The sequence below is a fragment of the Eutrigla gurnardus genome (genome assembly GCF_963514095.1).
Source record: "Eutrigla gurnardus genome assembly, chromosome: 16".
NCBI lineage: Eukaryota > Metazoa > Chordata > Actinopteri > Perciformes > Triglidae > Eutrigla > Eutrigla gurnardus.
Window position 1 is genome coordinate 3,732,287 of NC_139927.1, and position 23,753 is coordinate 3,756,039.

Sequence of the window (23,753 nt, forward strand, 5' to 3'; positions counted from 1 at the left end):
AAAAAATGTCAGTAAATTATTGATTTTTCTCCACAACTCAATGATTTTCAGCAGAGGAGTAAAAGAAACCAGAATATAATTTTACATTGAGCTGAAATCAGAGAAATGTTTCTTTTTTTTTCTTTATATAAATACTCAGATTATTCAATTATTAAAAAAGTTACAGATGAATTTGAAATTTAAAAAAGATACATTTTTGCAGCTGTAATTTGATCAGAAAATGAATTATACATTTTATATATAAGCTATATTATACTATATAAAGAATAAAGTCCCGCCCGGAGCCGCGAGGACAAACAAACCTTCCTCTTCTCCTTTGGCTGCTTCTTCTTTGGTAGCGCGTCGTCTTTGTCCGCTTTGTCCGCCTTGTCTTTCTTCCGTTCCTTCTTCCCGTCCCTCTTCTTCTCCCCGTCTTCCTCGGAGCCGCTGCTCTTCTTCTTCACTTTCACGCTCTTCTTGGGCGGCTCCAGGTTGATGCCGGCGTCCGCCGTCCAGTCGGAGTAGTCGCTGGAGTAGTCGCTGTAAACCACAGCGAGGGGAGACGACACACATGTATAAACTGTGCAGATGCATCGTTGATACCATCAACGCTTTCAGGTGTCTAACCTGGAGCTGCTGTGGTCGTCTGGCCAGGGCTCCTTCTGCTCCTCCTCCTTCTCCTCCTCGGAGGAATGACCGTTGATCTGCCGAACCTCCGCCTCTCCCTGAAACACACATCAGCTCAAAGTTACGAGAGGAGGAAACGCAGCAGAAAGGTACGACATCATGAAGACATGAACAGCAGATCAGTGGAACTGAGCAAAGCAGTTCTCCACTTGTATTAAAAGATTTCATGGATCACTTCTTAAACACACACTTTGCCCGTTTGACCTTTATTGATTTTTACCTTTGAATCTTATTTTTTTATTTTTTTTAAGTATTTTTTTAATATATTTTGTATTCATTTTGTATTTATTTATTTTTTACATATTTTTTATATATTTCTTACTTTTGACCTGATCTTAACTCTTTAACTCCACCCATCGTGTCTCCTGCTCTGCTGATGTGTATTTGTGTATTTGTGTATTTGTGTGTAGACCCGTATGTGTGTATATTCTGCTCTGCACTTTGTAAACTGTTGTTTTTAAAGGTGCTGCATAAATAAAGTTATTATTATTATTATTATTATTATTACAGTGTTGGAGTGCTGAGGGAAGGGAAATGCCATATCTCAGGGGTCTCAGTTTAACATTTGCATTATTTTTATGACACAAAATAGCAAACAACGAGTCTAATCCATCAATAGACGCTTTGTTAAATCCTATAAACGTTGTTATTAAAAAGGCGATATGTAAATAAGGTGTTTAAAAATCAAAATCCAATCATCTTTCCTTCCTGTAATTTGCAATAATCTAAAATCCAATGGGATAGTCCTGTTGGATTTTTGTCGAGTCAGCAGAAATGGATGAAAAGGGGGCGTGTCTGAGAGAAGAGCGTTCACCTCCGAGGTGCTTTCGTCGTCATCGGCAGCCTCGGCGCTCTGCCGGCTCGTCTCCTCCATGGCGGCGCGTGTGTGGTAGCCATGGTTACCCTGGCTCCTCCTACTCTCGTCGAGTGAGTCTGATGTCGGATGAACCTGAATAATAATAATAATAATAATAATAATATTAATTAAAAAATAAATCTCTATTAAAATGAAAATGAATCATGAATGAATCGTTCATAATAACTCCTGTAAAACAGCGTGTGTGTGTGTGTGTGTGTGTGTGTTGAATCACCCGGCTCTCCTTGGGGAGGGAGTGGATGGTTCGTCGCCTCCTCTCCGACTGATAGATGTTGATCTCCTCTTCCCCTTTAGCCTCGCGCCAGTTGATCTGCCTCCTTCACCAGAAACACAAACACAGAGTCAGGCGGCTCACGTTTCCCAAACACCAGGCTCCGGCTCCGTGACGGGGGCGTCTACCTGACGGAGGCGTCCTCCAGCTCGGGGACCAGCACCCGGCGGCTCCAGGCCACCAGGTCTCCCTCCGTGGCCATCTGGCTGCGCGGGGCGTTGCTGTGCATCTGGCGGACGCCCTCGATCTGCCCGCTGCGACGCAGACCCACGTTGGGCGGCGAGTGCACCTCTGTGGGCGAACCCACCGATCCTGGAGGGAGACGGCGTTAGATTTCAGTTTATATACGTGATAAAAGGATGACAAGTTGGTCTAGTAGGTCATTCATACAGCTACTGATTATAGCGACCCTTAAGTGTACCTCAGGAGTGAGAGGAATAGGCCCAATGGGATGTCTTCAAATCTCTTATTTTGAAAATCCCTAATGTATTCAGCTTACTTTCAGCCAAAAGAAAAGCAGCAAATCCTCACATCCGAGACGCTGGAGCCAGCAAATACTTACTTATTAGTGTTAGACTGATCAATTAATCGACAAATTGTTTCAGCTCTAATTGAGTTTCTTATTAAAACCTAATTGACTTTTCAACGCGTACAATGAAGACACTTTTCTTTTGCTGTAAAATCTCCCCTTTGTTGAAAATAGTTGTTTTACATTAACAGAAATGATATCTGTTGCATAATTCATATAAAATGCTCCACAATACATTCATTCTAAGCTAAACGATCGATGTGACTTAATGAATAAAATATTATTACAAATGTATATTCACACAGTTAATTATACAAATGAATGACATCTGGATTAAATTGAATTCATTAATTTATTGATTGTAAAAAGGGAGTAATAATCAGCTTGTTAACCTGCTTCAGAGACAGCTGGTACTATTTCTCCTGTATTTTTGTATCAGGCTCCATTTTTGACTTCTCCATTTACATTCAGGACTATCTAGATGGTGGATCAGATCTTTAAGTACGCCATCGTTACCTCGGTTGGACCTGGTGTCGCTGGTTCCTAGTCTTTGGTCCTGCTCCTGCTGCAGCCTCTGAATCATCGTGTCCAGAGGACTCGAACCGTCCACCGCCTGCTCGCTCACCACCTGGTTCAGGCCTGAGAGAGAGATATAATGACGGGATGCACACGTTCCTTTATTACATTCTTTGTATGGTTTAGTCAGCAGATCCAGATCCTCAACTTCAAAGAAGAAGGATGGATTTTTCCTTAAACCTTTAAGCTCAAACATACTATTCATACTCAGGATGATGCCGAGCGTTCAAACCATCATCATGGGAGGTCTGAGAACAAGAAGTTTACTAAATACTGTTGCATTTCAGAAACTACTCTCTCAGTTTGCATCGCTGCTCAGACGTAAACCTGCAGAGAGGAGCTTCCAGCCTCCATACCTGAGGAAGTGACCCCCATCTGAGGGATGAGCTGCTCGTCCCGGCAGCCCTCCCTGCCGGGCACCAGCCGCTGGTATCTGGGGGGGTGGGGGTTCCCGTCCACGTCCACCAGGAAGGGCGGGGGCATCAGGTGGGGCGCCTGCTGAGTCTGCTCGTCCAGCACGTAGTTGTTGGCGTCGCGGATCAGCGGCCGGTAGTCGGTGTGGAAGAACATCTGGTCCGCTATCTGGAGGGCCAAAACAACGACGTTCACTTCTCCTCTGTGAGGACACAAGGGCGGCCATTCCAGGAAGTGACATCACGACACGCGGGATTACCTTGTCGTACTTGCTGCTGGAGCCGAAGCCAAAGATGAGCAGGTGACCGTGGGAATCGGTGGCTGCAAAATGCTGCCCATCTGGACTACATTTACAGTCAAACAGCGCTCCATGGCCTTGGCCCTCGATCTATCCACAGAGAGAGAGAGGGGGGGGGGGGGGGTAGGTGAGCACTGTAAATCATGGGATTACTCTACCGAGGGGAATTCCAGGCAGACGGAGCAGCCGGACGGCACAAACAGTCAACTATGTCTACAACAGGAGATCAAATACACAAGTAGGAACTACGTTGAACGGTCAGCTGGTTCAATCGGCCTTTTGCAGAAGTATCGGTACACAGCCCCGGCCGATAGACGCAGATATAAAACATTCATTTTTAAAGAATCTAACATAGGAATTAATGCTGCCAGAATGATCCAGTTCAGATCTGAGACAGCAGAGAGAATAAAGTACAGAGGTGACGATCGGCAAGATCAAATAATAAAAAAACAACTCAACTCAACAAGCTTTCAGATTGAAAGTTGCTCTCTTTTTTAGAAGAGACCAAATAAAGATGTTGTATGAATTAATTAATTTCTCCTGGTTAATTGGAACACATGATGTAATCATTGCACCTGATCAAACGTGATTACTGATGCATTTAATAGGAATCAACAGAGGATCTGAAAAACAACATATTCCACATTTATGGGCAACAGTGTATTAATGTAGTTTATTTAAAAAAAAAATATGAATATCAACCGATAACTATCAATATCAGATCGTTTTTGAATCCATAATAATCTGCATCAGCTCCAGAAAGCCCATATCGGTCAGGTGCTTCTAAAATATGGTATTTCAAATAAAAAAAATTAAATTGCAATAACCAGCAAGCTTTGATATCCACGACCTGCAGAAAGTGAAACACACCTGTTGCCTTCAGTTCATTCGCTGGGTTTCCCTTCACTCACAAACCATTCACTCACAAGATAAGCCGTTCTCAAGCCTCTTTTTCCACCTCCTCTTTGTCCCTCTGCACTCTGCCAAACGCACTAAAACTCACATGGACCCATAGGAGCACTGAACTTTCAATCATCTCCCACTTTGGTATATTCAGGGAACTGTGTGTGTGTGTGTGTGTGTGTGTGTGTGTGTGTGTGTGTGTGTGTGTGTGTGTGTGTGTGTGTGTGTGTGTGTGCTTTTAGAGGCTGCTGAATACTTTTAATGAGTTCATAGCAGTTTAAAGGACCAAATACATCCTTTTCCTCTTATCCAGGTTGTTTTGGTTTTAGAAATATCTGCCTCCTCTAGAACACAACGGGACAACATCTCATCTTCAGGTGCTCAAAGCAAAAATAATAATACACTGGAAAAACTCAACAGCAGTGTCTCTTTGAAGAAATCCTGATCTGGTGATTCTGGATGATCCACTTTGTTGTGACTGTTTCAAGGAAGAACTTCAGTCACAAAAAGCTTGATTTGGTTTTTAAAAAATCAATCATTTCATCCTCGCTTACTGTTACAGTCTTCCTTGGTCTGTACACACAGGTTCGATTCCTCTGCAGGGCACGGGGGCCTTCACACACACACTCTCCCATTACACTACATTTCCCATCATCCAATAACAGTCACTTGTGTTTAATATTCAGACGGAAACTCGAGCCGCTTCGCCATCACACGTTCTCCCCGTGTCGACCGGCCAGCGCCACCGGGTGACTCACTTGTGCCCCAGAGACCCGTGGTAAGTGCTTTCCCAGGTAACCATGGCGACACGAGCCCGGAAACACAACAAGAGGAGGAGGCCTTGATGATTAACACAGCGGGGGGGGTGAAAATGCACGGCGGCATTGCGCTGACGGACACGTGAGAGAGCGGCGTCGTGGTTTCACTCCGCCCTCCACCCGTGTTTGGGCCACGCGTGGTGCATTCGAGGGCAGAGATGATGTCGGCACGGAGGCGAGGGAAGTGAGAAAGCAAACAAGAGGGTTGGAAGGGACGAGGGAGGGAGAAAAGAGTGAGACCGTGACAGAGAGAGAGGAAAGGGAAAGAACCGTGTCATGCGAAGGAAGTCGTTTTAATCGTCTTTGCGCTGAGTCACTGTTACATCTGTGTCACATGTGAGCATCTGGTCGTTTGCAGCTCCAGGAGGAAACGGCGAGCGGGACAACAGAGAGGACAGAGAGTCTCACCATGTTGAAGTAGGAGCGGATCTTGACTCCTCGGGCCAGGTCCCACACGATGCAGTTCCCATCGTGGCCCGCCGAGAACAGGATCCGGGGGTCGAAGGGGTGCGGCTCCAGGACGAAGACCTCGTCCTCGTGACCCTGTCATAGAACGAGAACCACAGTTTACACCCAAACACATCATTATCATTTATCTGATTGGACGTTTGTGTGGAGACATAATTAACATATCAATTATGGCCAAATATGTGTTTTTGTGAGGTCACGCATCCTGCGAGCGCTCCACAGATGTATCGGCGAACTTTTATTTATATTAAAACGATTTCTTTTGCTTTTCTTCTGGGTTTGAATTCAGTATTCTTTTTAAGGCAAACTCAACTGTCCCATGTCCTTGAATGCACCACTAGAATGACTTTCTGATTCTTTCATTGCTGTGCCGTGGTCAGCACATTTTAAATGAAAAAGTATCTTGTTTTTTGTTTTTGTAAAACTGTCTTTTCCAAATAAAAAAAATTAATTAATTAAATTAAATTAAAATTTAAAAAATACAAATAAAATAAAGAAGATACAACATGTTAATGATAATGTCTCAAAGTAAGAAAAAGTTGTAATATTGACAATAATCCCTTAAACTGCCATTAAAACGTTGTCTGCAACATGTGGTTTTGTCTGTAATTTGTTGCTGCTGTAATAAAAAAAGTAGGAAATAAAAAATAGTTTGTAATTTTGTGTGTTTTTATGCGTGAGCGTGTCGCTACGCACCATCAGGACGTGGACGAGGTTGCCGGTGATGGAGTTCCACACCTTCAGCGTCAGATTGTTGGCGGCCGTGATCACCGTGCCGTCATGGCGATCCCACGCTACCATGGTAACCTTCAGCTTGGTCACCTTGTCCTCCAGCGGAGGAGGGTTGTACTTCCTGAAGGGACCACGGCGATACACAGTGTTTTTTTAGCCAATCAAGGTCAATGTGGTTGACTTTAATAAAAAATACATAAATACAGCAGATTTAAGACATAATGTAAAATGGTTCAAATGTCATAAGAAAACAGGAAATGTGGGACAATGCATCAAATTATTGATATATCGTGATACTCCCTGCTGCGATACTTTATCGATACACTGGCGCTAAATATTAAAACTATGTTTTTATTTTTTTTATATAAAAACATCATATTTTGCTTTACAGGAAGAAAAGAGGATTGGATTCTTTTTTTTAAAGATTATTATATTTTAGTTTTTAAATACAAAGAAAATATATATATATATAATATATATATATATATATATATATATATATATATAAAATAAGTAGACCATATGACTGCAGATGTGATCTAAAAAGGGTTTAAAAAGTAATTTTTCACTTTCATCTCAACATTTAATTTTTTTTTAGATAAGCAGGTTCCGATAGAATCTGTATTTATTCTCACGTTTGCTGTGTTCACTCACACGATAAAGAATGATTTAAAGAGCCAGTGTCACTGTTGCCTTGAGCCTGTCGTAAATCTATATCCTGTCTGAGAGCTGTCACATAATCAATCACTTTATGCCACATGTGTGACAGTTTGTTTTTTTACTTTATTATTTACGTGTTCAGATTATACACGCTAAGCAAATAAACGCCGGTTTGGGTAATTGGAAAAAACATTTTGCAGCTGGTGCAACGGCATTATGTCTCTTTGAAGAAATGATTTTATTTTTACTTCAAAACGCATATTCTCACACACACACACACACACACACACACACACGCACACACACACACACACACAGTAGATCTGGGACTTTTGTATCTAACATCATTGATTTTTATCAAATTTAGACTGACATCATAACCCACAGGATCCTCCTCTGGAGAAGTCAGACTTTTGACAGCCGTGCACACACACACGTGTACACGCACACACACACGTGCACACACACACACACACACACACACATACCCGGGTAATTTGGTCTGCATGTCCAGCAGAATGCTCCTCCAGCCCTGAGGCTGCAGCTGCCAGATTCGTGCGGTACCATCCCTGCTGCCGCTTACAAACCTACATCACACAAACAAACACACACACAAACACACACACAAACACACACACACAGATTTGTCAACACAAATTCATGCAGCAGCTAAACTGTAAATACAACACTTGGTTCTATTTCAGCTTTCTGCAATACAATGAACACATTCATCTCTGCACAGCAGGAAACTCTAATTGTATGTACCCCCCCCCCCCCCCTCCCCACCTCCTTCTCCTCCAACCCTCCTTTCTCCTTTTTGCATACACACACACCACCTCCTTCACTGAGATTACAGCCACCCAGGGGAATTACAGCTGAGCTTGTTTTTCTGCAAACTCCACATATGTGCACACAATTTAACAGGGAGTGCATGATATGTGCAAGTGTATGGGTGTCAATGTGTGTGTGTGTGTGTGTGTGTGTGTGTGTGTGTGTGTGTGTGTGTGTGTGTGTGTGTGTGTGTGTATCAGATAGTAAGTAAAGGTGGTGTTTCTGCTGACACCATCAAGTCACGTTACAACACCCGGAGGTTCCATGCAAACAAACAGCGATGCACGCACAAAAATGAACCGCACTTATTATGTAGACACACACACACACACACACACACACACATACACATACAATGTGCAAACCGACCTGTCACTGCAGTGTGAGAACTGGATGCTGTCCACTTTGTCCTAGGTGAAAAAAACAAATACAGGTGTAAAGTAACAAGCAATATCTCTACTGTTCTCACGATGATTTTTTATTGTGCATTATCTATAAAATCCTACTTAATCTTAACTCAAAGTTTTCCCCCCCAGAGCTTTCATCTGCATCTCACCGTCTTCCTCAGACGATGGCGTTTGCTCGTTGGTCATGGAGAAGGACGGATAGATCATAACGAGCAAAGTCCATCTGCTGAGGAAGTCTATGAGATACGGTTGAAAGCTTTGGAGGAAAAAAAAAACCAAGCAAGTGGATCCTTTTTTTGTGGTCAAACTATTTGAATAATAAGTCCAACAATGTGACATTTTATGGTGATAAACAGAGCAACAGTCACTATGTTGACTCACTGTATGGGACTCAAGTTCAGAGATCTTCTCTGGTTGGCCTGAGCCGAAGTAGTACACCCTGATGATGTGATCCGTACTTCCTGTGGCCAGGAACATACCACCTGGACACACACACACACACACACACACACACACACACACAGGGTCAGAGTAATAAAACACATATATTGAGGGCAGATTTTGTGCATACAGGAATTCTGTATCTCGTGCTGTGGTATCTTGTCTCGTGCATTTCTGTTAATCTGAGCTAACTGCCTATGTGTTTTGTTTTTTTTTGGGGGGGGGGGGTTCCAGTTCTGCTGCCGTTTCCCCCCCGACAGTCTCCGAGTCGTGTGTGGAAATCAAAACGAGTGAGTTGTTGCTCACCTGCACTGAAGGAGGAGCAGATCATCTGGACGCCGGGTCTGGAACGCTCCGTGAATTTACTGGGCCTCTGACTGGACACACAGAAACAGAGATAAACGTTTCAAATTAAATCAGCTGACCAAACAACCCATCTGTGTGTTCTACAGGCCGGTACGTCAGCCGTTGTATTAACAGGTATCTTGGGCACAGGCACATTCAATTCATGACGCATGGAATGAAAACAGAAGCCGACATTGACAGCAGCCATGAAAAACACGAGATAAGACACACATTTTCGCCACAAAACTGCAGGTGTGAACGGCCCTCGTTCAGGTGTGTGTGTGTGTGTGTGTGTGTGTGTGTGTGTGTGTGTGTGTGTGTGTGTGTGTGTTTCTCACCCAAACTTGAGCGTGCGAGCATCCCACTGCCAGAAGCAGATGGTGCCGTCGGCTCCGGTGGACGACAGGTAACGCTTGGAGCCGCAACAGAGAGGAGAAAACTGCAAAGAGAAACCAGACGGAGGCTCCGGGTGAGTTTAAGGAGCTTTAAAATACAGCAAAACCCCCAAACAAAACATAAGAACCCACTTAAGATGGAAAAGTATCAATAGCATTCAAACTTAAAACACACAGACAAAACAAAAATAAAAGCTCAAAAAGGAATATTAAACAGGGAACATAGAGGTCGTCTCAAACATTGTGTAGATTCAAACATTTCAGTTTTTTATCGTCAAAGAAATCCCACAAAAAGACCAAAACTAACAATGAATGGATTTTACCAAAACTTAATGTTACTTATTCCACCATTGTGGGAAAAAAATCCTTATTGCAGTGAGTCTGGTATTTTATTTTGAAAAAATCCCTCTTTACCCCACCTACTGCCCCACATACTGAATAAGACGCGTTTTTTTTGTGTGAAAAACAAATAATCTTAAATAAGATGATCATGAATCATAATGTTTCCCTGCAAAACATAAGGTTGAATAAAATAAAAAAAGAAGAAAATCAGACTGAATATTTATGATTATCCAGATAACTACGATCAAATTATTCACAATATGTAGAGATAATAATAGATACATCGTCCCATTCCTAAACGCACTATTTGCCCAAATAAAATTTCAAAAAGCTAATATTTATGTATTTTTTATTTATAAAGCTTGAAAGGAAGGCAGAAGGCCGGCCTTCTCCTCAACAACAGCTCCGCTACGCAAATGTCCGACTGTTAAAATGAGTCTTTGATGTCTTTATTACATCCTGGATATCAGCCAGCCCCGCCGTATTTAAACCCATATGTGAGAGCGTTCTGTCCCGACCTCATCTACTTCACATGCAGACTATTACGGCTTCGCGTTCCAACCCAGATTAGAGATGAATCCCCGGTCGGCCCGCCGTCCGCCTACCTGCAGGGAGGTGATGGAGGCCGCGTGGCCCTCCAGGACCGCCAGGGGGGCGCAGGTCTGGAGGCACCACACCCGGATGGTCTTGTCACAGGACCCCGCGGCGATCATGGTGTTCTCGTAGCTCACGGCCATGTCGGAGATCTCGGCGGCGTGGCCGCGCAGCGTCGCCAGCTGACGGCCGTCATCTGTTCCCCAGATCTTCACCAGGCAGTCGTCAGAGCCCTGGAAGGAAAACACGGACGTCATTTTTAGATTTTCTTTTATATTATTATTATTATTATGTGATATATGTTGGTCTGTCATGTTGTGTGTTCTTCTTTCTCTGTCTGTCTGTCTGTCTGTCTGTCTGTCTGTCTAAATGCAATAACAAACCATAATGCCAGTATTCGTAATGCTTTTATAACAGTATAAACAGTATATTAAAGACAATTTTTGAACAAATCCAAATAGCCGAGACAGCACACGACTAAAACAAGCAAAAACCCCAAAAGCAGCTGTTATGGAGCCACTGATTTTTATTTTATTGCCTTTTTGAAAGAAAATCTATGAGTTCTTTGTCTAATAATATTGGTAGGAAATACATTCCTGACTGTAAAACCTCTATAAAGAACAGTGTCTCTCATAAACTTTGTGCCTGGACTCTATAAAGCCTACTGACCAGCACTTACATGATGAGTCATGTAACCATGACGTGGCATTATCTGCCGACTGAATACCAACCAACGTGCCATTCAAATACCAGTAACGGGAAAACAAACCCACTGACTCACCACCCAGACCCAGACCCAGACCCAGTCCCGGACCCAGACCCAGACCCAGTCCCAGACCCAGACAGCCCTGAGACTTCTCACATCACTGTGAGACCGACTGGCCTGAATCTGTTTGTCAGCAGAACTGAAACGAGGGAGACGGAGGAACATTTACTGTATTAAGGCAAAAAGATTGCAACACAAAAGTAACACTCGCCCGTAGTAATAAATACTCCACAAGCCGATAAGAGGACGTGGTTCCTTGAAGGCGATCGAGACCCTTTAATCAAGACATGAAACGGTCTACGGGAACTCACAATCTCTCGCTGTGATCTGGCTTGTAACGGGGTTCAACACGGTACCCGTCTGGGCCCGAATGTTATCTCCAAACTAAACTAACTAAACAACAACAACAGTCAAGTAGAGACATCATATCCTTATCTTTAAGTAGTTTGTGTGATTTAAAAACGAGCTGGCTTCTATAAATACACAGAATCACTTCCGTCATTGAGGAAAAACATGCGATGTTAGAAATATAAGTCAATTTACAACAAATAAGGTAGCAACCTGATGGACAAGTTTCTGCATTGACACGTATTTCAGGAGACGGAGGAAGTGTTGAATAAATCATCACCACTCGCTCCGTCATCAGGCCGGAGCGGTTTTAATGTGGTCTGATGAAAACAGGCGTTCCCTCAGTGATTCACAAAGAGCTCAAGGACAAATTACGGCTTTTTGGCGAGGTGGACAAAAAACCGATATGCCCCGATGACGGCGAGGACGAGAGCCGGGGAAACCGGAGCCACCACACAAACTTTCCTCCATGCTTTAGTTTCGTATAGTCGTCCTGTTCCCCCAGCGGCCGCGCTAACGAGCTCGCAGCCGTTCCTATAAGCTATATTACACAAATCAATAAGGCTGTTTGCCAATCAATCGGTTAACTAAACCTACGCTGCACTTGCTCATCGATCAGCCATGATGTTTAAGGCTTAAATGAAATAATCAATCAACCCGCCTTCCACTGCAGCAAAGTCGCCAAGAGACCGAAACAGGGATCCAAAAATAAGAATATAGATATATAAATAAATAAAAATGATCTTGTGATGAAAGGAGACAGAAAGAGAGAGAGAGAGAGAGAGGAGGAGAAAGTGAGGGAGACCAAGAACGAATTTTAATTCTGGCACTTAGCCAGCGCCTCAGAGGAAACATTTTCTCCAGTTATGATGAGAAATGGCAAGAAGAAGAAGAAGAAGAAGAAGAAGAGGAGGAGGAGGGGAGGAAGGAGAGAGGAAGGGAACAAAGGAGGGGCAGTGCAGGATGAGGGACATGGGAGAGAGAGAGAGAGAGAGAGAGAGAGAGAGACAATGAGAGAGAGTGCAGGGACCGTTAAGAACTGAAGAAATAGAGATAACAGGAAAAAAAAGAAAAGGAGACAGGGGGGAGTCAATCTCACCCCCCTCCCCCTCCTCCTCCTCCTCCTCCTCCTCCTCCTCCTTCTCAGCAGCCAGCCATTTTTAGAGATTTAAGAAGTGAAAGCTGAAAATGGTGTATAGCAGCAGGCAACGTCATCTCTCATTCTCCTTCAACACTTTAATAGCCGACAGCGTGGCTAACAGGGAGCTAACGTAACACACGGTATACAAGGGGAGGGCAAAGGTCAACTTCCTCCTTTAAAGAAGACCAAGGGGGGAATTCCTTAAACAACAGAATCTTTACACGATACAGACGTGTGAATTTGCTCACACACACACACACACACACACACACACTCTTTCACACACACACACACACACACACACACCGCAAGGTAAACAGTAATTACCTCCTACCAGAACTGTTACAGCAGAGAAAACGGACCTCTGGACATCTTGTTCAACAAAAAAAAACAACAGCTTGTAAACAATCCAAAAACAATCCAACACAGCACGCGACAAAAACCACAAAACTACATAATCGCCAGCTGTGTTTCCTCCAAAACACACACACACACACACAGCCCGTACCGTGAAGATGCGGCGGCCCGTCCTGTCGAAGGTGACACAGTACACGGACGACAGGTGTCCCAGGATCCTCTTGTGCATCTTCATGTGCAGGTAGACGGCGGTGGGCACCAGCTGCCGGAGCCGGTAGGAGCCGTTGAGTCGGCGGCCGAAGCCCGTCTCGACTGCGTGGGGAGGGACGACAAAAAGACACCGATCACACACTGCTTTGGTAAGAAAGAGCATGAAAGCGGATCACACAGAAACACAGAGAGAGAGAAAAGACCTCGGCAAGCATCTGTAAGATCTGACTGGACTTGAGTTTAAAAAGACAAATAAAAGGTGTTACCGATATTGGGGGGGCTCCCGTAGATGACCGGCGGCTCCGGTGGTCGACCACAGTGCAGCGCGGCCAGCGCCGAGCCCTTCCACACCACATGCTTACAGCCTTCAGACAGGAAACACATGATCACAACACGCAACAACTTCCTCCACCTTCTCCAAAGCCACATTCAAGCACTTTCCAAGCACTTCAAGGTGCATTTCCATGCTTTTCCAGCCCCTTCCAGCTGTGGTAAACTCCATATTTGTACCAATCCAATGGTCAGTATTCAGTCTACTTATTATGTCACTTGTTCATCACATTAAATGAGATGTTATTGTCCTCTAAACAACCAACATGATGTTTGGAGACAGCTTTTTACAGAAGGACCACAAATGAAAGGAAAACTAATTCCACTAACAGATCCACAGAAATATAATCACCAACTATTTTCATCATCTGTTCATCATCAAAAGTCATTTTTCATAAAGAAATGTCAGAAAATGCTGTTTTCAGTCCCTCAGATATGGAGATCTTCTTTTCTCTGTTCTATCATAGATGTCATCACATACAACACACATTTCAAGACCTTTATTCTAAATCCAAGCACTTTTCAAACCTGGAAAACACCACACTAAAAAAAAAGTGTTTTCAAGGATTCCCAGCACCCGTATGAACGCTGTCCAATCATCTTTCCTTCCTGTAATTTGCAATAATCTAAAATCCAATGGGAAAATCCCGTTGGATTTTTGTCCAGCCAGCAGAAATGGATAAAAGGGGGCGTGTCTGAGTGAAAAGCATTGGACTCTTCAAAAAAAAAACACTACAACTTCCTTACTTACTACTAGTACTAGTTACTTACCACTCATGTAGTAACACAACAGTTCAAGCCGTTTCCAGCACTATATTCTAAATCCAAGCACTTTTCATACCTTGAAACACTAAAAATGCAGGTGTTTTCAAGGAATTCCAGCACCCGTACCAACCCGGAATGAATTTGCATGTTAACTCTGCAGAGATGACATTAAAAAAAGAGACTCACTCTTGCTGGTGCGGAGGAGATTCTGCCTGCCGGCCCCGAGGAGGCTGCTGAGTCCGGGAACGCTGGCCGGGACCTCGGCCTCCAGCAGCGGGCAAACCCTGGAGCAGACCTGCAGCAGGTGGTCTGGACTGATGTGCCGATATAGCTTTACCTAAAACACACACACACACACACACACACAGCTCAGCTGGGATCCAGACCGGTAAACAACAAAATACCGGTTAGACGAGAGCAGGCTGGTGAAATAAACAAATAGGGGGAACTGAAGGAAACTACTTTGTTGGGTCAAAACATCAAACCTGGAAGAGATCTACATTATTTTTTTGCAAGAAATCCTGCCGAGAAAGTTATTAAGTTATTAAACATGGAACGCTAACGGACCGAAACAGGAAATCTCTCTCTGCCCAGAGCAACAGCTGTAGAAGTTCTGCTTTTCCTTTTTAATTAGCATCAAAATTCTTATTTAACTCAAAACAGCCTAATCTTTGTATGCTATATCCTATTTTTATATTTTACATTGTAGTTGTTATCATATATTCTAATTTATGTATCTATATCTGGTGTGAAATGTAAATCCACTGTTTTGGATTTCCCAGTTTGGGATTTTAAAAAGTCCATCCATCTAATCCATCTAAAGTAAATAATAATATAAAAGGATTTATTTTTCAGAAAACACACACACTGCCTTCAAATTTAAAAAGGTAATAAGTAGGTTTGTTAGAAGAACCGTCGTTCTCTGAGTTTCACTCTTCAGACAGAAATGTATTTTCACTAAATAAAAGGGAAGTGAAAAACAAGGTGACTACCCCAAACGGTTCGCTGAGAATATCAAGTAAAGGTGCCCTTTAAAAAAAAAGAAATAAAATCACATCAATTCCAATCCTCTGAGGTACCGGAAATAAAATGGCTACGGCTAATAAGGCCAAAATTAATTTTTCTGAGACATCCACTCAATCGCCTCGTTTCTACGCAAAACGATAAATTATTAAATATCTTTATCACAAAAATGAAGAAACAGATCAAAGGCATCATTCACTTTAAATGTCTCTTACATGGATACGGTAAACCAGCTGTGTGTGTGTGTGTGTGTGTGTGTGTGTGTGTGTGTGTGTGTGTGTGTGTGTGTGTGTGTGTGTGTGTGGCATGCAACACCAGCATGAAGGCCACTGTTAGGATGAACAGTCTCCTGCGGCCTCCAGTGACTGGGAATAGCAGCGATACGCCACAGCGTGATGAGCGAGATGAATATGCAGCAATGTGGTTATTTTCAGGATGCAGGTTTTTTATTTTAATGTCTTGATTTAAATCAGACGGGTTGTAATCAGCTTTGTTTCAGGTAAATGTTTCAGGCACATCTCATTTAAATATCTCAACCAGGTCAAATAAGCCCTAAATTAAACAATTACTCCACTAGCACGTTTTACACCCCCCCCCCCCCCCCCCCATTCCTTTATCTGAGCACTGACACTAACTCCTATTCTCTACGACACACACACACACACACACACACACACACACACACACACACACACACACACACACACACACACACACACACACACACAATTAATGATCCCTTAATTGCTTTTAACATCGTTGCTGGTTCAGAGACGTGATCAGTGTTTCTAAGCACATATCAGCACTACAAGCCCTTCTCAGGTACACACACACACACACACACACACACACACACACACACACACACACACACACGTGTAATAACATTGTACTTGCTCCTTTAGTATAAGGGATAACACTCCCCCAGCCACAACAGCACCACCAGAGAGCACATGGTCCAATAGACATGCCTCCTTCTGCACAATCATCACCCTTCACATTTCAACACTCTTCAAAAATCAACAAATATCCAAAAGACTCAACATGTAGCTCTCATAACTGGAAAAACTGCTTTATTTTAAAATCCACTTAACGTTAAAGGTAATAAAAAAAAATATTAAAATTAATAAAAAAAATAGTGTAAATGTGGTTAATTGAGAAACATGCAGGTGTTTTTTAATAGGTTTAATATTAATATAATGCTGCTGATCATGTTTTCCGACAAGAAATAAATTTGATAGGTCTAATTAATCCGCCTTCATTAATTAGCCACAATTAATAGCGTTAATGACTACAATATCAATGAGGTCAACGTTGATTCCTCATTGTTGCCCAACCCCCCCTCCTCCTCCTCCTCCTCTCTGTAGCAACCTATACAACCGCCGACAAATGGCCCAAACCAGTCCCGCGCCTCGAATACACGTCCCGGTTCTATTTGGGGTCATAATTAAAAACCATCCGCAGGATTTGTTGGGTTTTTTGTTGTAACGGAGGAAATTATGCACAATAGACAGGAGGCAAGGCAGAGCGGTAATGGAAGGAGGAGGAGGAGGAGGAGGAGGAGGGACGGAGAGCCGAGAGAGCCAAGCAGGAAGAGGGAGAAAAACACGAGAGACGCTGTCAATAATCTCTCAAAACGTAGAAATGTGAATCCACGCTTCACGCGTGTTCTCATCCACGCGCGCGTAAAACGGCGAAAGGACGAACCCACCAAACGGAAGTATTCGCGTCATAAATAGGTCATTATTATTATTTTATTAATAATGCATAAATAAAAAACTTCAATCAAATATAATAGCTAAAAACATTGGAGGCACACAACCTTCAGCAGACAATAAATATGCACGCGATGATTAATTCTCTCCACGCCCCCATGCGTAAAAAAGAAAAAAGAAAAAAACGGCGCGTCCGGTCGGCCCCCCCTCTCCAGTTTTGTTGACACGACAATTAGCGCGTTTTTTTTTTTTTAATAGAGCGATTAGAAGAAATCAAGCATCTTCACACACTCTTCTCTCTCTTGCACCACAATCTCCCCCTCCACCTCCCCCCTCTCTCCACACACACACCAACCATCTCCAACCCGCTCCACAACAAGCATGCTGTTCCTCTTTTACGCAATATTCTCCTCCAAAATAAAAACTCTTGCCCCCCGTGTGTGTTCCCAACACGCCAATGCTGGTTCTTGCAGGGACCAGAGCGCCCTCCATCTCCCTGTCTAGTCTCTCTAGTCCGGCTCGTGGCGCAGGGAGTCCCTCCTCCGGATCCTGGCGCTCCTACACCACAACACTCATGACGTATCAACATTTCACACACATTCCCCCCCCAACAAGTAATAACCTTTTTGGACATGCATGGCACCGCGAACTTACGCACAAGGAGGGGGAGACCCCTTGGTTGAACCCCCTTCCCTCCCCAAACCAAAGAGGAGCCCTGCAAAGAGAGCCCCCTGTTTTCTTTACCACCTGATTTTAAAAAAAAATTGCGGGAAATTCAATTTTTATTTTGCCTCTCTAAAAACTTTTCCTCACTTATAGAGCTTCCCTTACCAAATTCTCGTAGGTCCCGGGGTGCTCCTGCCCGGTCCAGTCCAGCCGTATGGGGAGCAGCTGAGGTGGGGGGGAACAAGCGTGGAGCGTCACGTCATAAATGTGTTATTAATGTTTTAAAAAAACAGTACAAATGTGATAAATGAAGGGGTTGAAAGCTACACAACAAGTACAGTGCAGAGAGACGCATCTCTCGTAGCGCTTACCTCCTTCTCCTCCACCTCCCTTATCAGGGTCTGAAAACAGGATAAAAATAGAAAATTACGCCCCGTGACAATTTCGGACACGTTGCGAATTAATCGCGAAATGCAAAAACACCAACCTCGGCTGCTTTCTGACACGGTCCGGCTTCTAGAAAGCGGGCTATTAGGAAGTACAGTTCTGGTGTGGTCGGAGGGGGAGAAGAGGACGGGAGCTGCGTTAGAAGAAGGGCACCGAGGGGGATTTTTTTTTTTTTTTTTTTTTGAAGGGGAGGGGGGGTATTAACAACAACCATGACACATTTTCGCCGATCTCCTTTTTTTTTTTACTCACCAGAAGTCAACCGCGCGATGTGTGTACTGTCTGAAGCCATTTTGGTGGTTGTTTGCCAGGGCAGCGCCAGAGAAGCCTGCGCGGTGGGTCTAAGTGGCTGCCCTGTAGCTGTCACTGTTTATCCACCAGGAAGAGGCTGCCTCCATTCAGCTCCGCTCACAACGAAGTCCCGGGGCCCCAGCGTCCGGTATCTCTCCGCCGAGCGACGAAGTAGTGCGCGGGCCTACGCGTTTAAAAACCCTCCCGACTGTCTTCCCCTCTCGCGAATAACCAACCGCTTGAATATCCAACTGCTCTCACTATTTTTTAATGGCGGCTTTTGTGTGTGTGTGTCTAATCCCCCCCTTCCTTCGCGGAAGAAAAAGCGCAAGCGCGGAAGAACACACACAACGAGCTCGCTTCACGCCATGCACACAGGGGGGAGGAGGTAGAAGAAATGGCAGCCTGCTGTAAGGAGAGGACACATTGCTGCAGAGTGGCTTGTTACTTCGTAGCTACATGACATTTTATCACGTAATAATTACAGGCATATACACCAACAGTTGGGATTTTTTTTTGCCGCGGATTAACACAACGTAAAATGCCTGTTTGTGTATTTCTCCGCGTTTTTCTTTTTTTTTTTTCTTTTTTTTTTTTTTGCAGCCGCGGATGTACACGACTAATGTCCGCCGTGTTTCTGGGGAGGGGGGATTTATAGCCGACGTTAAACGTTAAACACGTTATTTTATTAAATAATACGGCGTGTTTTTTTGTGTTAATCATCGTCGGCCATCGCTCCGCGATTAACTTCGTGTCGTTATTGTGTAACAAGATGTCCAACTAACACACCCACACTCTCCCTTTGGTCGGGGAAGTCGTCCATTTCTCTTCCAAAATAGTGCCAGGCAGTTAAAATGGGGGAAGGGTTGTAGGAAGGAGGGAAGGGGGGAGAAGAAACGCAGCTTAATGAATGAAAACCTCGACGATTTATAGGGATTTTAATGGCAAAGACACGTTTGTTGCCCGATAGATAATCAAAGGAGATGATCAAGGAAATGAACGTCACACGTGTCACACTTCCTGTCTGCTTCTCTAGAGAAAGTCGGACGAGGAACACTATTTATTAATATTATTATAATGAATAAAGTGTTATTATCTATGTATATAGGTGTGTATTATATATATTATTACATACATGTGTTTTTTTTTTTGTTGCAACAGTTGGTCAAAAAAAACACAAGCTCCCATCTCTTGCTGACCTTTTGAACTCTTACTTTTATTTGAGCGTCCCCATTAATCACTAATATTATTATTAAAGAACCCGGCACTATTTTTATCATCTGCAGAATAAACCTGCTTCCAAGGCCTCTGTTGTGTTTTGTTTGTGTTGTACAGCAATCCAAAGAACGCACAACCCTAAAACAATTCAGTGAGAGATATTTACACACCTACGAGGAGCAGAGTGTATTTATTTATATTTTTTTTACAACCCACTGATAACCCTTGAAGTGTTTTCATGGCTATTATTTTCCCTTCCCACCTCCGGATAATAAACCCTGTGCATGGAGTGTCTATATGGTGTAATTTACCTAAATATTTAATTAGTCCTTAGCAACTTGTCGTTGAATGTTAACCGCTCAGATCCCATAGTCTTATTTAAAAAATCAGACTTGTGTATAAACCACCCTCCTATTTATAGCTTGTCTCTATTTAATCCCTGGCAGAGACATCTCGGGATATTAAAACTTCCACAGACGACTCACTAATTCTCAGCCGCAGTCATTTACCCAAATCTGTTTTTGTTTTTTGGGATAAAAATAAAAATTGTTAAATAAATGTCAATTGGCTTTAATATAGTTTTATTAAATGTGATTTCCCCTACGTGCAGACACGTTTAAGACATCAATTAACACAAAGGTACTGTGCTGCCGGTTGAAATGGAGTCATTTCATTTATTGTCCTACCTTTATTCAAATACAGTAACGAGGTGTGAAGAACACAATTGAATGTGAAACATTGTGTATTTTATACACACAGCAGTGTTGTAACACTCAGAATCAACTTCACGTTACCTGGGAGGAATTTGATTCTTTATTTTTATTATTCTGTGTCCGGTCAAATCCACCACGGCTGCGGAGGGATATCGCTTCATTTTCTGTGAATCGTCTTTATCTGTTATCATCATTATTGTGATTTCACCGAGAAAACAAAGGACAATTAACCACACCAAAAAACATTTGTCATGGTGCACTTAAAAAATCTCCATAGCCCAGGATATATATATATATATATATATATATATATATATATATATATATATATATATATATATATTTAAATATATATATATACACACACACACACACACATTAGAGCCCCTGCGCTATGGAGATTTTTGAGTCCACAAATACCAACTTTTATCATCATTATTATTTATAATTATTACTGTATATATATATATATATATACTATATTACTATATATATATACATATACACACTCGGGTCTCGGTCCCCGACCTGGTCTCGGTTTAGGTGGTCTTGGACTACGACACCGATACGTATCATCACATCACACCTGAGCCGGTGTGTGAACTCACACACGTTCATCCCACAGCAGAATATGTCAGACGGAAGCAGCCGGCGTCGCCTCATCACATAACGAATGCCCTTTGACCCCCCTCAGGTCGGCCGTGTCAGATCTGCTCGTGTCACGGCGGGCTGTATTTGTCACTTTGCTCCGTGGGTTTGTAGTCGGGGGTCGTGATCACAAGGAGACTGACGTGCACTTTCACAGGACTGTAAACCCGACGATAATAAAGGAGCGCTTCATTAACAAGTTATTGCTTGTTTTGCACGCTCGCCTCCGTTGCTGCCAGGAATTTCAGAGTGAAAGTTCAAACACACACACACACACACACGTCAGCCACGCCATGCTGGCCTCTATAAGACTTCCTTTCATGGCTTACGACCTGATAAAACACAGTGAGGTTGCAGGTTTGAATCTCAAGGCTTTTGTCCGTCACCTGTCCCCCCCCCTGACCCCCCCCTCACCCCCTCGAGGTGTTGCTGTTGCCACGGCCACAAGGAGGCAACCTCACTCTGCGGCAACATTTTTTTGGAGCACACAGGGGCCACGGAGGAGTCAAAGGTCACCAACAAAGAGGTGGAAAGTGATCCGTTACGCTCTTAATGCTGTTGCCTGAAAGATGTTAAAACACACAACTGTGTGTCGTTTATGCTGCTTTCACATCTACAAGTTTCATTTTCTAATATTTTTGAAAACACGTGAGCTTCATATATATTATATATATTATAATTTCCTCCTTCAGTCCTTCACGTGTCGTTAGGAAGGTTGTGATTCGATCCAGATAGCAGGGAAGGCCGATATCTTAATGTGGCCTTTTGTGTCGTCATAGCGACGATGAACTGTGCCCGTGTCATTCATTCGTCGTAGCTTTTCCCAAAAGAGCTTCCGATTGATATTTCTGCAGTGTAAATATTGATCACTGACCCCGGCATTCTGTTCTCGTAGCTGTGCACTCTGGATTCAAGGGGTCAAAAGGTCAGATCATCCTGGAGGATTTTTCCACTTTGTAAAACAAAAATCAGAAAGAGCATTTTTATGCAATAGGCGTTTACATTCTTTCCTATCTGTGGTATTCAGACATTTAAAAAAAAAGAAAAAAAAGGGGACCCGGTCCACGTCATCGGTTCGGGATCCTGAGTGACGCTTCGCCCCGAAATGAAGAGAGCCGCTCTGGCAAATGCTGACCTTTCACTTCCTGACACAGCAGTTGTATTTAACACAGGGGCACGTGCCCCTGGCGACCTCACACGCACACACACACACACACACACACACACACACACACACACACACACACACACACACACAGATACACACACACACACACACACACACACACACAGCGCTGGCTTTGTGTTGGTTTTAAAAAGTCATTCTAATCAGTGAAAAGGAGCTCACGAACACACACACACACACACACACTACACAATCATACCAGCGGCTATGAGAAAAGATGTCCAATTATAGAAAAAAAGAGAAATGCAAACAGTAGTTTTACACACCAAAAAAAAAAAAAACCCAAGGCAACATGTGACATCAACTTTTTCTTTTATTTCAAAATATTATTCTCCAACAGGATGAAACTCAAGAGAAGCCCAGAGGGTCCAAAGCCAACAGAGCCGTCTAGAACAGAAGCACCACTCATTATTGCTATGTCACTCTGCTGCGGGACAAGGCGGTCAGGAGGATGGGGGGGGGGGGAGTCACACACAGAGACCCAAAAAACACATTCACTCCCGCACACACACACACACACACACACACACACAGACACACACACACACACACACACACACAGACATACACAATGTGAAACACGGTGGTGGTGATTTGATTTCTAAAAACATATTTTTTATTTAAAAGCTGCAGGTGTTCTCCAACATGGTTTCTTGTAGTTCTGCATCCAAACAGGCAGAGATCATAACAGTCGCCCCCTTCAGGTGAGATGAAGAACATCTGCAGCGGCCTGATAAAAACACTTCACATTTCCCGTCGTCGTGGTTCTGGGCGGCGTGGAGCTTTACAGGTCGGAGGAATGAAGTGTGTATGGGGGGGGGGGGGGGGCAGAAAGGAGTGTGAACATATGGGATATGATGGTGGGGGGTGGAGGGGGGGGGGGGCTGCTGGTTGTCCGTCTCTACTATCACAAGTCTAAAAAAAATTCAGCATGGTACAAAAATCGTCAGTAAAAAAAGATGCTTTGCTGCCACGGAGTCAGGGAGGGGGGGGGGGCGAGTCGGGGGTCGCTCGTGTCTTTACGCCTTCTCCTCGGTCGCCTCCTCCGCCGCTTCAGTTACCTGGGAGGGGAGTACAGGTGTTACCCATCAGTCTACCACAGGTAGGTTCCCAACGCAGATCCTTAGTAAGCATCAAACCAGGCAACCAGGCAACGTTCCTTTGGTTTCTTGTTGCTGCTTTCTGGACTATCTGACTCTAAATGGACCATCATTTACTCAATTAATGAATTAATAATGCTGTATTGAAGAACCTTTGTAGTGTCTTTCAAAAGCTGGACTTTTACAATCCAGATCTTTAACGTTTATTCAGAACCCAGAAATACATCCAACCTTTCACTTTCACTCCTCTTTAGATTCTGAA

General features: G+C 43.5%; 2 protein-coding genes across 6 annotated transcripts in view; both read right to left on the minus strand.

Moving 5' to 3' along the window:
- phip (PHIP subunit of CUL4-Ring ligase complex) overlaps nucleotides 1-18,903 on the minus strand; it is a 32,538-nt gene extending 13,635 nt beyond the window's left edge. Inside the window, 25 exon segments of the mRNA XM_084030784.1 lie at nucleotides 303-519; nucleotides 607-704; nucleotides 1,481-1,615; nucleotides 1,758-1,860; nucleotides 1,943-2,126; nucleotides 2,860-2,982; nucleotides 3,276-3,501; nucleotides 3,593-3,721; nucleotides 5,761-5,895; nucleotides 6,517-6,673; nucleotides 7,701-7,799; nucleotides 8,413-8,453; nucleotides 8,832-8,932; nucleotides 9,198-9,268; nucleotides 9,575-9,675; nucleotides 10,579-10,800; nucleotides 13,331-13,491; nucleotides 13,656-13,754; nucleotides 14,671-14,821; nucleotides 18,054-18,113; nucleotides 18,260-18,289; nucleotides 18,376-18,434; nucleotides 18,588-18,633; nucleotides 18,635-18,676; nucleotides 18,680-18,903. Of these exon segments, the coding sequence (XP_083886910.1) occupies nucleotides 303-519; nucleotides 607-704; nucleotides 1,481-1,615; nucleotides 1,758-1,860; nucleotides 1,943-2,126; nucleotides 2,860-2,982; nucleotides 3,276-3,501; nucleotides 3,593-3,721; nucleotides 5,761-5,895; nucleotides 6,517-6,673; nucleotides 7,701-7,799; nucleotides 8,413-8,453; nucleotides 8,832-8,932; nucleotides 9,198-9,268; nucleotides 9,575-9,675; nucleotides 10,579-10,800; nucleotides 13,331-13,491; nucleotides 13,656-13,754; nucleotides 14,671-14,821; nucleotides 18,054-18,113; nucleotides 18,260-18,289; nucleotides 18,376-18,434; nucleotides 18,588-18,633; nucleotides 18,635-18,676; nucleotides 18,680-18,733 (2,844 nt within the window). The 5' untranslated portion in view covers nucleotides 18,734-18,903.
- Nucleotides 18,904-22,686: 3,783 nt separating this feature from the next.
- The window catches only part of hmgn3 (high mobility group nucleosomal binding domain 3), a 13,985-nt gene continuing 12,918 nt past the window's right edge, over nucleotides 22,687-23,753 (minus strand). For all 5 annotated transcript variants that reach the window (XM_084030795.1, XM_084030793.1, XM_084030797.1 and 2 more), the window contains one exon: nucleotides 22,687-23,452. In XM_084030795.1, coding sequence (XP_083886921.1) covers nucleotides 23,445-23,452 — 8 coding nt within the window. In that variant the 3' untranslated portion in view covers nucleotides 22,687-23,444. The remainder of the gene's footprint in view (nucleotides 23,453-23,753) is intronic.